At 33.8% G+C, this 14,501-nt stretch overlaps 1 protein-coding gene across 4 annotated transcripts in view; it reads right to left on the bottom strand.

Moving 5' to 3' along the window:
- LOC106874125 (tetratricopeptide repeat protein 17) overlaps positions 1 to 14,501 on the bottom strand; it is a 75,027-nt gene that overhangs the window by 7,795 nt on the left and 52,731 nt on the right. For all 4 annotated transcript variants that reach the window (XM_089354622.1, XM_089354623.1, XM_089354624.1 and 1 more), the window contains one exon: positions 133 to 260. In XM_089354622.1, the coding sequence (XP_089210748.1) occupies positions 133 to 260 (128 nt within the window). The remainder of the gene's footprint in view (positions 1 to 132; positions 261 to 14,501) is intronic.

The following is a 14,501-nucleotide window of genomic DNA, read 5'->3' as shown; positions in this document are numbered from 1 at the left end:
AAGGAAATAAGTCTTGGGGTCGATTTGTGTGATTAAAACTCCTTGAAGGCGATGCCCCAGTATGGCCGCAGCCTAATGACTGCAATAAGTAAAAGAACGAATGAAAGATGAATGAAATAACTTTCTACTTACTCAAATCCTTTGTTTTCTGGGGACAGGTAAACAGTTGACATGTTTTGAGGATCAGGAAACTTTTGAACATACACATCACATTCTTCCTTCGATGGCCAGTCAACGGGCATTTCCTTGTGATGATGGTTCTGAAAAAGCAGAGGATACGTACATACAAACATACACACACGCACACACACATATTTAATCATGATATATATATTTATATATATGTAGGCCGGGATGCAGACATCTAAAATTGCTCTAGTTTTCGTTTTTGTGACCACTGCATGGCAACTACATGAAATTTTGAACAACAGTAGAGAAAAATACGAATAGCAACCACAGAAACTCATCAAGTGTGAAAAGTGCACATTAATGAGTTATCATACTTTTAATATTTTGTAATTATGTCTGTCAGATTCTTGGGTCCTAAATTGGAAACTAGGCCAATGGCATGTGTATTAGACTGGTTTTCTGTTCTGATGTACAGAATGTTGAAACAAATCTAATTTCAGAATGAATAAGATTGTGATCTTAAATTTACATACTATTAGAGGGTCTTTTACTTGAAATATTTTCACTTACTGAGACACATTTGCAAACCATTTAAGTTAAATGGGAATGGGGGAGGGGGTGTTATGAAGAATAAATTTTGCCTGACCTCCGAAGCATGTCAAATATTAAGAAATACATGTAATCTTTAAAAATAATGATGATGATAATAACAATAGTACTTGTAATATAAACAAGACCAAAAAAAACTCCTCATTTTTCTTTCGTCTTCCTCATCCTTGTCTCACACTTTATTCTTCTTCCCTCAGCCCGTACCTCTGTCTCTCGTGCTCGCTCTCTTTCTCTCGATTTCTTGCATGCATGCACACACACACGCGTGCGCACACAGACATCCCCCCTCTCTCTCACTCCACATCTCTTCATTCCAAACAGAAAATTTTGAGAAATGATAAAAGTATCCACACGTAATATTGATTCCAATTTGCTTTTACTATAAGTAACTCAGACATTTGACATATGTCACATAAAACAGTCATTGATATCCATTTTCAGCTTGTCTTCATTAATAATACTTTGTGATGGTAACTCATTAATGACTATAAATTGAATTGAATAAATTCAAAGGTCCCAAAGTAGTTTGTTGTATGATCAGGTTGCATTGTCCATGTACGGCATGACAAATAGATGTCATCATCATCATCATTGTTTAACGTCCATCTTCCATGCATGCATGGGTAGGACGGCTGACAGGAGCCAGCCAGGTAGAAAACTACCCAAGGCTATTGTGTCTGCTTTGACACGGTTTCATATATATTGTCATCACCATCATGTTTCTATGTTTGCATGGGTTGGCTGAGTTCCCTTCTGGTTACCAATCTTCACCTGATTCCAAGCAAGGTAACTTCCCCATGATCAGACCTGTTTTTACAGAATATTGGAAACAAACAACATTGCTTGTGATGATGATGATGATGATGCTCATTTACAACCATCACATGGTCAAAACAAAGGCAGGCACACACACACATTCTCACAGAACTTTATTGGCAGTTGAAAACTACACAAATCATTTCTCCAAGATTTTCAGGTTTTTCAATCCTCGGACAAAAAAGAAATCTTTTTTTTCTTTTTTCTTTTTTTGTTCACAGATTGGGAAAGTAAAATTTGAAGCAACAATTTGTGAACTTTAAAATCATCCAGCAACAGCAGTGAAACTGCTAAACCCAGATTTCTGCTTCCTTGAGTAGAAATCTAGACTCAGAAGTCCTACTACCAATGTTGGATGCTTTTTCTACTCATATATTTCTATGCATTTTAGGTCTATACGAGATGTTTTCTCGAGACCAACACCAGTTTTCTGGCTTTCTACTGTATATCCATGTTGAATAAGATATATAAAATGCTGCACCATCATCATCTTCATCATCCTCATTTAATGTCCATTTTGCCATGCAAGCATGGATTCGATAACTTGGCAAGAGCTGACTACTTCAAGCTCTATTGTCTGCTTTGGTATGGTTTCTACACCTGGATCCCCTTCCTAATGCCAACCATTTTGCAGAGTGTATTTGGTGCTTTTTATGTGGCACCAGTGTGGTCACCAAGTAACTCGTGTGTGTATAAAGCACCCACTACACTCTCAGAGTGGTTGGCATTAGGAAGGTCATCCAGCTGTAGAAACTCTGCCAGATCAGATTGGAGTCTGGTGTAGCTATCTGGTTTGCAAGTCCCCAGTCAAATTGTCCAACCCATGGAAAGCGGACGTTAAACGATGATGATGATATACACACACACATACATATACCCATAGAAGCATACACACAAACACAACCCCCTAAACACACTTTTATGCACACATACACACATTCTACACAAACATATGTACATGGTGTGTACATCAATACCATGCTATAGAATGAATATAACAGATTGAAATATAATTATACTTTGTGTAATACATACATACGCGTGTATGGACAAATGTATAGCAAAAGAATATAACAAATGAAAAATACATATTACAAAATGTAATAAAATATTTAATAACAAATACAACAAAAAATGTGCAGTATAAAATGAACAATTATAAAATATAATAATATATGCAACATAAATTGTGCAGTATACATCATATAATAAAATATGTACAAAATAAAATATAAAAATGTGATATGTGTGTGTGTATGTATATATTTTTAAATATGTATGTGGTGATCTATACAGTACATATATATTATGCATAAAGTAAAAAAAAAGAAAATATACATTAATATACATAATACACATATAAAATGGAAAAAGAAACAATATAAGAAAATATACAGGGGTATATATATATATATTATATAATAAAAATAAAGAGCATTATAAAAAAAAAGTGGGGTACAATAACAAAAATATATAATGAAATAAATATAATATTAAACAATATCTAACTACAGAAATTTAAGATGTATTGTGTGTGTGTGTATTGTTGATAATATAGTTCTATATTTAAGAGATGAGGAATTATTTACATTATTTACATTTGATGGATATTTGTCCTCATCTTTGTGGTTAACACGTTTCGGCTGATATACCCTCCAGCTTTCTTCAGATGTCTTGGGAAAATTTCCAACCTGGGTTCTCATTCCTAAGGTATTTTTTCGATATTATTATTATTCAGGTCACTGCCTGGAATTGAACTTGGAATCTTGGGGTTAGTAGCCTGCGCTCTTAACCACTACGCCCATGGGCATATGGTGTAGTGGTTAAGAGCACAGGCTACTAACCCTAAGATTCCGAGTTTGATTCCAGGCAGTGACCTGAATAATAATAATAATAATTCTGGTTTAATAATAATTATAATATCAAAAAATACGTTAGGAATGATAATCCAGGTTTGAAATTGAGGTGCGTCTAATTGACCATGAATCTTTTAGTGCCATCAACTACGATAAGTGTGTGTGTGTGTGTGTGTAATATGAAAATATATCAAAGACAATTCAAATAATAAGAAAAAGGAATGAAGAAACAAAAATAATGTGAAAATTAAAAATAATTTTAAAAAATACTCAGGGTGAATGTGACCAGGAATACGTCTGTTAGAGGTGATAGGCTTAATGAGATGGGGTTTTTTTTTTTGTAAAATATTTTTATGTTTGTGAAACCTTTGAGGATTGTATATAGATCCAGATGCTTAAAACTCATTTGTAAATGTCTCAAAAGCATTCATTCTCATATATTGATAATTTGAGACTAATTCAGATGTTTTGTTTAATAGTTGTACACAGTTCTTTCTTTGGATGTTAAATTTCTTTTCTCATTAGAGGTGACATCTCTTGGATCCATTGGTATATAAGATCGTGCTTTCAATAACTTAACCAATATGTTAAGATACTTTTTGTTTTTTGTTTCTCGAGCTTTAGAAATATTTCAATCCATGACATAGCTCTCTTGTATTCTGTGTGCCGGAAAGAGAATATGTTGTGTATACCAGCTTTTGAATATATTAGCTGTAAAACTGGTGTAATTCCCTTCTGTATCTTCAGATAAAGTGAGGTGAAGTGACTTTGGTGTGAAATACCAATCTTTTATCATGGCACTTTTTGTTGAAGGAGCAAGAAATAGTGATTCTACAAATGCCGAGAGATCAAAGTTGAGACCTACCAGTGTTTGTGATGTCTTCTATTGATCTTTGATGTTAAAAAGCAAGATTTTCAGAGCCATTGTAGTTAATCTTTTCTCAGAAGCTCATGACAATTATGAGAAATGGCATCAGGCTACTTGGGTGGGTCAAACCAAATATTTTCCCCTTTCCTTGTATTTGTGTAGATTCTATTGGTGTTTTGCATATACTGTATTGTATCTTTAAAACCACTCCCTGTTAAAACACTTTTGTAATAAGAAGAGCTCTATTGAAGGATTCTTCATCAAATGTGGTGCTGGAAATCCATTTGCTAATAACGCTGATTAGTTTTTAAGACCCTGAGTGAAATCTTGGAAATTAACAAAATGACAGTATTTTTAGATTAAATTCTCGAATGCTTTTTATGAAGATACTTCCGAATTGATCTGATGTTGATCTATTATAGAAACCGGTAAAGATTAGACCACAGCCTCTAATTCTAAATGAGAGGAAATGTTAAAGTGAGTCTAATAAATATGTCCATCTCTCTCACAGACCTCTGTTCCATTGTAACTAGCCATAAGCAACACCAGAAAGCTTTCCACCATTGTGTTTATACTGAAACAAATCATAATGGAAAGCTAATGACTTCTGAGCATTCATTATAATATTAATTCAGGAATCATTTACATTTGACGGATATTTGTCCTCATCTTGTTTGTTGTCAACACAACGTTTCGGCTGATATACCCTCCAGCCTTCATCAGGTGTCTTGGGGAAATTTCAAATCTGGGTTCTCATTCCTAAGGTATTTTTCGATATTATATGACGTAGTGGTTAAGAGCTTGGGCTACTAACCCCATGATTCCAAATTCGATTCCAGGCAGTGACCTGAATACTAATAATATCGAAAAATACCTTAGGAAAGAGAACCCAGGTTCGAAATTTCCCCCAAGACACCTGATGAAGGTTGGAAGGTATATCAGCCGAAACGTTGTGTTAACAACAAACAAGATGAGGACAAAATATCCATCAAATGTAAATAATGTACATAATTCCTCATCTCTTAAATATAGAACTGTAGGAATCATTAATATTAGAAAATGAATGACCAGATGTTAAATTTATAGAGCATAGGTCTTGTGTTGAGGGAATAAAACATTACATCAAACTGAGTGAATCTGCAATATTGTGTATCTTCTAGATTATTAAACCACTCAATTACCAACATGTTGTAAGCCAGTGGCATATATATATATATATATATATATATCAGCCATGTGCCGTCAGTAATTACTCAAGGTAGGCAATTGGTAACCTTTATGTAATAAAACACCAAAAAATAAGTGAGACACAGGTGCATGACGGAGTTGTAGGCAGATTTACATCTGCCTTTATAGCACGTAAAGAAAATGTTGTAGGAGTGTACGCGGCACGTGTACTACAGCAGTTCTATGTGTAGCTTAGATACTGAGATGAAAAGCAGGGACGAATTCTGCCTACCTGATCTACCAAAAAATAAAATATTTTGCAATTTTATGCATAGTAATCCGAGTAACCTTAATTTTATTGAATTAGGTGCATATTTTGCCATAAAAGGAAAATGTTGTTATTGATCTATTTTATTCAAGGTAGGCGCACACACACGTGTTTGCATATATGTATGTGTATATAGCGTGTGTGATTTGGTGGAGATTTGGCTGCTGTTTCTAGCAATTTGAAAAGCTCTGTACTGACCACCACATAAAAAATACCTGAAGCTGTTCTGTGAACCATTATTCTGAGTTTCACAATGAGTTAAGTTTGTTTTTGATAATTCCTTTAAAAAAGATTATTGCAACATATGCATACATTCAGCGAGGCAGAAACACACTTTACCCCCTCACTATATACTTGGGGTTAATGATAATATTAACAGTTATAAAATTGATGGTCCGTTATAGGACTTTAGTGTGTTTTACACACCTAATAGTGAAGACATGAAAATATAAAGTGTTTTTGCATGGAAATACATGAATCTACCATGTCCATATATCAGCTAATACATTTTCTAATGGCTTTCGGAAATCAATCAAATCTTGACCATTTATATTGCTATATTTATAAATATCTTTGCTTATATATTGTCATATTGCTTCCTTTCTTCAATTGTTTGAATAATCAGCAGACATGTAACTCAGAGTAACAACTCTAGAAGCTTTAACTTCTCATAAAATATACATTACTCTGTGTGTGTGGATATTCGTATATATATATATATATATATATATATATATATATTCTTATGAAGGTGGTGAGCTGGCAGAAACGTTAGCACGCCGGGCGAAATACTTAACAGTATTTCATCTGTCTTTACGTTCTGAGTTCAAATTTCGCCAAGGTCAATTTTTTTTTCCTTTCATCATTTTTGGGGTTGATAAATTAAGTACCAGTTGTGTACTGTGGTTGTTCTAATCAACTGGTCCCTTCCCCCAAAATTTCAGGCCTTGTGCCTAGAGTAGAAAAGTATATCCGTATATATATTATCTTCCACAGAACAGAGGACATGCAGAGATTGACAGTGAAGAGTAAAGTTCTTTATCAATCAAGTATTGACTCATACCAAGTGGAATAAACCCGAGCCCCTTGTTATTGAAGGGCAGGAACTGCTTGAAGCAAGCCACTTATCTGGACAGTACAATTTGTGATGATGGTAGATTCAGTGAAAAAGATTGCTGGGTGAGCAAGGCCAGCTCAAAGATGTGACTGGAGGTTGTGAAACCTGCAGAAGCATTGTAGTGAAGGAGATCCCTTCTCATATTTAAGATATGACTCTCGTTTCATAAGGACAATCATTGTTGACTATTGGTGGACTGTTTATAGGGATAAATGCAAAGTGTTACAAATGCATGGTCAGTTGTTGGGAAAGTGTAATACATGTATGCCCAGTATAACAGTTGGCATCATGAGGTTTACTACTTTTATGTTCCTTATTGATTGGAAGAGTGTTGTTTCCGTTTGAGTCTGATTAATCAAACATATGACCAAAGGCATTCCAGTAAAGACCATCACCTCTTATTTTCAGACATAGTTTAACCATGATATTTTCAAATATGGCCCTCCTGACAGTAAAATGCGATTTAGATGGGTTTTTTTTCAACCTTGTCTGTTCATTGAGGGAGGAGGTTTTTAATTCCGGTGATTTTGTAACATATTCTTACTATTAATTGTAAATCAGTATAATACAAAGTGTTCTATAAATTGTTTTAATGGTGCAACTCGAAGTAGATAAAGCTATAAATAATAGCATGTAAAAAAATGTTGGGTTTAAAAAATCCCTTTGGATGATAAAAAAAGTCAAATGGCTGAAAAGAAAATCTTATAAACAACACAAGTGATCTGTAAGTAAGGTGCAGTGCATTTGGATCATGTAATACACAATGTCTGTGGTTGGTTGGCTTTTATTGGGTGCTGTATCCATTGTATCTTTAAAGGTGAATTTGTTGTTGTAACTGCCATAAACCTTAATCTGTCTAACATGGCTGAGTATTGTTTTGTTTTGACGAGATTAATTTCTTTGACTTAGTACTTTTCATCGTTTTGTTTAATCCTTTAGCATTTCAACTGGCCATATCTGGACTTTTTATGTTCAATCTGACTGGATCTAGCTTTTCCAATCTACTTTACAATACAGCTCTATATTTAAGAGATGAAGAATTATGTACATTATTTACATTTGATGAATATTTGTCCTCATCTTGTTTGTTGTTGACACAACATTTCAGCTGGTATACCCTCTAGCTTTCATCAGGTGTCTTGGGGAAATTTCAAACCTGGGTTCTCATTCCTAAGGTATTTTTTATTATTATTAGTATTCAGGTCACTGCCTGGAATCGAACTCAGAATCTTGAGGTTAGTAGCCCGCACTCTTAACCACTATGCCTGTGGGCTTTTGATGTAGTTTCTCTATATCTTCACTGAAGTCATATGGCGTAGTGGTTAAGAGCGTGGGATTCCAGGCAGTGACCTGAATACTAATAATAATAATAATATCGAAAAATACATTAGGAATGAGAACCCAGGTTCGAAATTTCCCCAAGACACCTGGTGAAGGCTGGAGGGTATATCAGCCGAAATGTTAACAACAAACAAAATGAGGACAAATATTCATCAAATGTACATAATTTACTTTACAATGTCGTTCAAAGAAGAAAACAATAACATTGTTGAAAATCTCAAAGCTACAAGGTGATGCAGGATCACTTGAAAACATTGGGAATAAATAAGCATTACTTTGGATAGAATAACGTGAATGCTAAAGGGTTAATTTTGTATCTTTTTGTAGAATCTACAAACTCATCTCAGAGAGCATGTTATTACTGACATTTTATATTTATGCTGATACTGTGTACCTCCAGAAATATGAGGCATTTGTTCATGTTGTTAGTTTACACAGCTTTGTTATCACTATTTATCTCAGACATTTAATTTCTTTCATCTGAATTTCAGTTAAGATATATTTTCATTTTCAAGACGGAAGTCTTTTCAGAGATATTTCTGTTACCAAATATCATTGAGCAAGGATTTATGGTTTCTTTTTCATTTCCAAATCAGCTGAACCGGGACTTCTAAGACCAAAAAATGTCCATACCAGTCACCTTGCCTGTTAACAACAATCAAATTTTCCACTAAGCATGTAAATTCAATTTTGTAAACAAAAAAAATTGATTTCTTGAATTTTTGTCTTTTTTAGTCTTTTGAGAGTTGCTTACAATTACTGCTAGTTTAATTATCTTTCACGATGGGCAGTCAAACATGCAGAAATATGAGGGCACAACAGTATCTCCCTTCAGGATAAGTCCATCTTTAATAGACAGGGGAGTTGAGATGTCACAGCCCCAGCTAAATATGTATGGTCATTGAAGGAAAGTACCATGGATTACATCATCAAATGGAGAGTGCTGGAGAGGTGCAAGCTTTACTTCAATAAGAGGTCCAGTCTATGCCTGGCAGAGAAGGGGACTGTACTAAGCTGCAAAAGCGAAGTTTCCAATCATGCCCACATGAAAAGAAAAATGTGATTGGATACAGGTGGACAGAACCATGAATGTAAACATCAGAAAAAATACCTTGCAACAGTTTTCACCTCTTCTTTGAGAGTTGATAACTTACGAAGAAATTAACTTCACAAAAAGTTAATTAATTCATTTATGGTTTGGAGAAAATATGATCTATGTTGGTAGGCAGTGTCAACGACAGACATGTCTTGGTCTTATTAGGTTATCGTCAAAAAGTGTAGCCATAGACACATTTTAACTACTTGCTATAATTCACATAATTGACAAAAGAGAAAAAAAATAGCCAAAGGAAATAACTTAGTGAACCAATATATAATGTCATTAATACATTTTTATGATAGTTAAAGGCTGAATAGCAAGTATGTTTATATTTTCCAAACAGTATGTTATATATATATATATATATATGCAAATTTGTTGTTGAAAATGCACCTAAATTTGAAAAACTTGTAATGGTTTAAAATAAATTTATTTACATATACACCAAACTAGTTTCAACAATATTATGTGTTTATCAGTGGTAAAAATTTAGAATTATGAATTAGAAAAACTTTAAATGTTCACAAGTCATTATTGACTGTTTTCCTAATTCCTAATTCCTAATTCTAAATTTTTACCATTGATAAACACATACACCAAACTAGTTTCAACAATATTATATGTAAATAAATTTTAAACAAGTTTTTCAAATTTATGGGCATTTTCAACAACAAATTTGCCTATATTTTTTCCTGCATGGAAATACACCCCACTCTTTCGTTATATATATGTATATATATTGGGTTGTCAAATAAATGTTAATTTGTTTCCAATGCTATTTGAATTTGCATGAAAAATATTTTGTAGCTCTATTCTTCCTTCCACTACAACTTTTGTTTATTGTTTTTGAAATTTGAATAAATTTTACTTTTTTTCCAGACATTTGACGATGGAGTGGCAAGTTGTTAAAAAATGAACACTTTCAACACCTTTCTCTCCACTTTCAATCAAGGTTCCAACGCTACTCAAGACAGCTGAGCTCTGTCTGGAGACGGTGCTATTACTGAAAGAATTGCACAGAAATGGTTTTCGTGTTCCAAAGAGGAGAAATTTGACCTCACTGACTGTGTTTGGCTGAGGATTGATTGAATGAGCTCATCCTCAAAGATCTACACCAGTCTACCAGGGAATTGGTCCATGTTCTCACAGGTAAGGTACAATGCAGCTGAAACGACCTGACAAATGACACAACATGCTTCTTTAGTACAACAATACTCTCCCCCAACATTGATAATTTGACTAAAAATGTTATTCGGGAGGTCAGTTTGGAAGTTCTACCACACCCTCCAGCTATAGCACCTGATACATTCTCCTGATGAAGCACATTCAGATTATCACCTTTTGCAGTTGCTCACCAACACATTGCAATAATGGCATGGAGCCGAAAAATGTAACTTGATTAATTCTTTGAGTGAAGAAGAGCCATTTATTTCTACCATCAAGGAATTGGCAAGCTAGTAGAACATTGACATGAACAACGAAGGAGAATATATTATTGATTGATTTTGTTAAAATTGTCGATGAAAAATAAGGATTTTAAATAAATGGGCGGGGGGGGGGGGAATTTGGCAACCCACTACATAAAGCCAACCTGAAAATCAATAAGTGATGAGCTAATGAGAATCAAATCCGTGTCTTCATTGTTCACAAAATTTTATTACATACAAACGAAGTTTTATAGAATAACAAGTAATTTGAGAGAAAAATGACAATGAACTTGTCAACAGGATTCAAAACAACTCATTTCTTGCTCAGCAGGTAAAAACGCTATCATTTAAACACCAACTTTATAGCTTTCTTCTCTCAGACTGCAGGTAGACATTGGTCTCCTGTGTAATTATCAGAAGCAAGTTTGGCACATAAGCATGATGTATTTGTAAGGATTTTCCTGTTAGCAGTTTTGTTATTTTTCATCTCAACAGTGTGGTTACAAACGTATAAACATTAAAAAAGTGCTTATCATAAATTTTGATTAGTAATTTATCATTTATTCCTGTATCTTAAGGTTAAATCTCATCAACATTTTTATCTTACTGAGATGGGAGACATTGCTACATTAGATTTATTTGGAAGAAACCTAATCCAGTGGCACTAAGCTGTTGAGCAAATCGCAGATGAAACCCCTGGAGTCAGAGGTTTGGCACTACAGATGAGTATTTGGATCACAATAGTAGAAGGGAAAGATGTAAGATCCGAGTGAGTGATAGAAATGCTAATCACTCAACCACAAAGTAGCAGTTGTACCTATCGTCAGTCAAACAGATAGGTAAAGCAATAAATACTATACAAAATCTATACAAAACACAAAAATCTGTTTCAATATTTTGTTCAAGAGAAGCCATTTGTAACCATCTAAAATTTGGCAAAACTTCCATTTTATGAATAAAATTTATAAAAACAGAACAAGTTGACAATATCTATTAGGAATAAATTAATATTATCTCCATTTTGCTCATGGTTGGTCTGAGATAAAAATGTGTTCCATTGTATCACAGTAGGAAGAGAGAGAGAGAGAACTTTCCAACATTGTTTTAATCTAGTTCAAAGGCTGCTTATTTAGAAATCTTTTTGATTTTTCTGCTTCCCTTCTCATTGCTTTCTTTTAGAAATTCTATTTTATTTTAGTTTTATTTTCTAAATTTATTTTATTTAAAAAAAGTGGCGAGAACTCCACTGAATAAATTTTCCATTTATATAAAGATATATAAAACAAAAATAGAAAAAGTAAAGAAAAATAACTCGATAAAAAAAAAAAAGTCCACCACTAAAGTTGTTTTCAAACTCTTGACTTTTGAGTTTTTTTTTGTTTTTTTTTTATGGTTTACATCTTTAGGAAGATTCTGGTAAATTTCAAAGAAAGAGCACTGAATTACAACTAGGGATATTGGATGATCCAGTGTAATGTTGGAGGGGTGGGTATCCTGATATGTGAGTATCTGATCCTGTGTATATTGGGTACACTATCGGGTGACAGTCACAAAGATGGCTCTGAGTCGGCGAAGTTAAGCTTCAGAAAGAAAAAAATAAATAAAAATTATATTCTTGATTGGACTCATTGGGCTAAAAAAAAAAAAAAAAGAGTTCAAATTCACACTAAATTTATTAATGGCATAATATCTTGATTCTAACGAAGTAGAGATGAATGTTAAAATTAAATCAAGGATGGTTTATTGAGCAACAACAGAAAATATATTTGAAGTATAAATTTTAGTTTTTGATAAAATAATAACTATTGTCTACATTGATAGAAGGAAGGGGCAATTTCATGTTATCAAAATGGTACAATTTCTCCCTATCATATCAACTACGACCAAACATTCCAGATATGACCATCCCATCATCTTATCAAATACTACATTATTCAATGTGACCTTCCTTTATTTTAAGACAGTAAAGATGTGATTTAAGGTAGATTTGATTGTAGTTTTTAACAAATTCAATGATGACAGAGACTCCCTCATAAGGTGGTGGCAAGGTGGCAGAAACGTTAGCATGCGAAATGCTTAGCAGTATTTCTTTGGGGTTGATAAATTAAGTACCAGTTGCATACTGGAGTTGATCTAATCGACTGCCACCCCCTCCCCCAAAATTTCAGGTCTTGTGCCTAGAGTTCTATATTTAAGAGATGAGGAATTATGTACATTGTTTACATTTGACAGATATTTGTTTGTTAACTCAAAATTTCGGCTGATATACTCTTCAGCCTTCATCAGGTGTCTTAGGGGGGAATTTTGAACTTGGGTCTTCATTCCTAAGGTATTTTTCCGATATTATTATTATTATTCAGGTCACTGCTTGGAATCGAACTCGGAATCTTGGGGTTAGTAGCCCGCACTCTTAATCACTATGCCTAGAGTAGAAAAGAATTTATAAAGAGGGCGTATATGCACGAGGGAATACAAGTGTGTCTATATCATCATCATCATCATCATCGTTTAATGTCCACTTTCCATTCAATTCCTGGATCAGGTGAATGCATTGTGTTCTTGAGCAAAACACTTCACTTCACAACATAGCTCCAACTCACTCAGTAGAAAATAAGTTCCAGCAGTATCTGGGAAGTTAACCCTGCAATGGACTAGCGTCCTATCCATGGGATGTAATCTCAGTCCCTTATATGCCATGGAAACTGGATTAAGCTAGACAGACCCTAACCCTAAAATTTCCAGACAGTTATACATTTTAAAGAATGTATAACTGGTAATGTATGTGTGTGTGTAAATAATGTTTAATTACCTAGAATAGCATAACAGAAAGAAAAAGACTGAATGAAGTGATTCTGCACTATTTAGATCGCTAAGAAACCACACAGAACTCAGACAAAGTTTACTCGAAAATGCTATGCTTTTTAAACTGTTGAAGTACCAGTGGAAATATCCTACTGTCACAAAGAGAAAAGGACAAATTGGTAAATGTAGTTCTAGACAAGTGATTCTCAACCAAGGTCCAACATGATTCTTGAGGGTCCATGTAAGATTTTGTTGATAAAGTTTATATTCAATAAATTGACTTTAATTACAAAACACAAAATATTAAATTTTTTTAAGTACAATCCCTAATTGTAAAAAATAGGATGTTTTAAGCATCAAATAGTGGTAGGGGCATTGAGTAAAATGGGAATCAAAGGGGTCCATAAGTGAAGAATGGTTGAGACCCACTGGTCTAGATAGATGGTATGGTCATTGTAGGAGTGTCTAGCCTAACCAGAACCTGCAGCTAAACAAATGGACAAATTAAGAAGTGATAAGATGAAATTGAGAATTGTAGTAGGTTTCTGATGTAATGACAAAAGATTAAAACAAACATCAATATACTCTGTGAAAGACTTATCCACTTGATACAATTTAAAATAAAAAAAAATTTGACAATGACGATACTCTACAATGGTTTTTTTTCCCCATTGCCGTGACTTTTAAATGAAACTAGCAAACCATCTACCATGATGAAGATTACCTACAGCAAATCCGAAAGTGAAGTTCCTTTCCTAAGCTAGACATGGGATAGATACCAGTAATACCCACTTCATTGCTAGACTAGCACACTATCAAATTAAATAAGAGTTGCAGTTAGATTATCACCCTAAACACCTTTTTAAGAAAAGGGCTATGGAAAAAAAAAGGAAAAGATTGATAACTTTTAGGGACATGATTAGTTTTTCTTTTTCAGTAACA

The sequence above is a fragment of the Octopus bimaculoides genome, chromosome 7, assembly GCF_046866305.1.
Source record: "Octopus bimaculoides isolate indiv1 chromosome 7, ASM4686630v1, whole genome shotgun sequence".
NCBI classification, from domain to species: Eukaryota; Metazoa; Mollusca; class Cephalopoda; order Octopoda; family Octopodidae; genus Octopus; species Octopus bimaculoides.
This window is presented reverse-complemented; position numbering and strand designations above follow the sequence as displayed.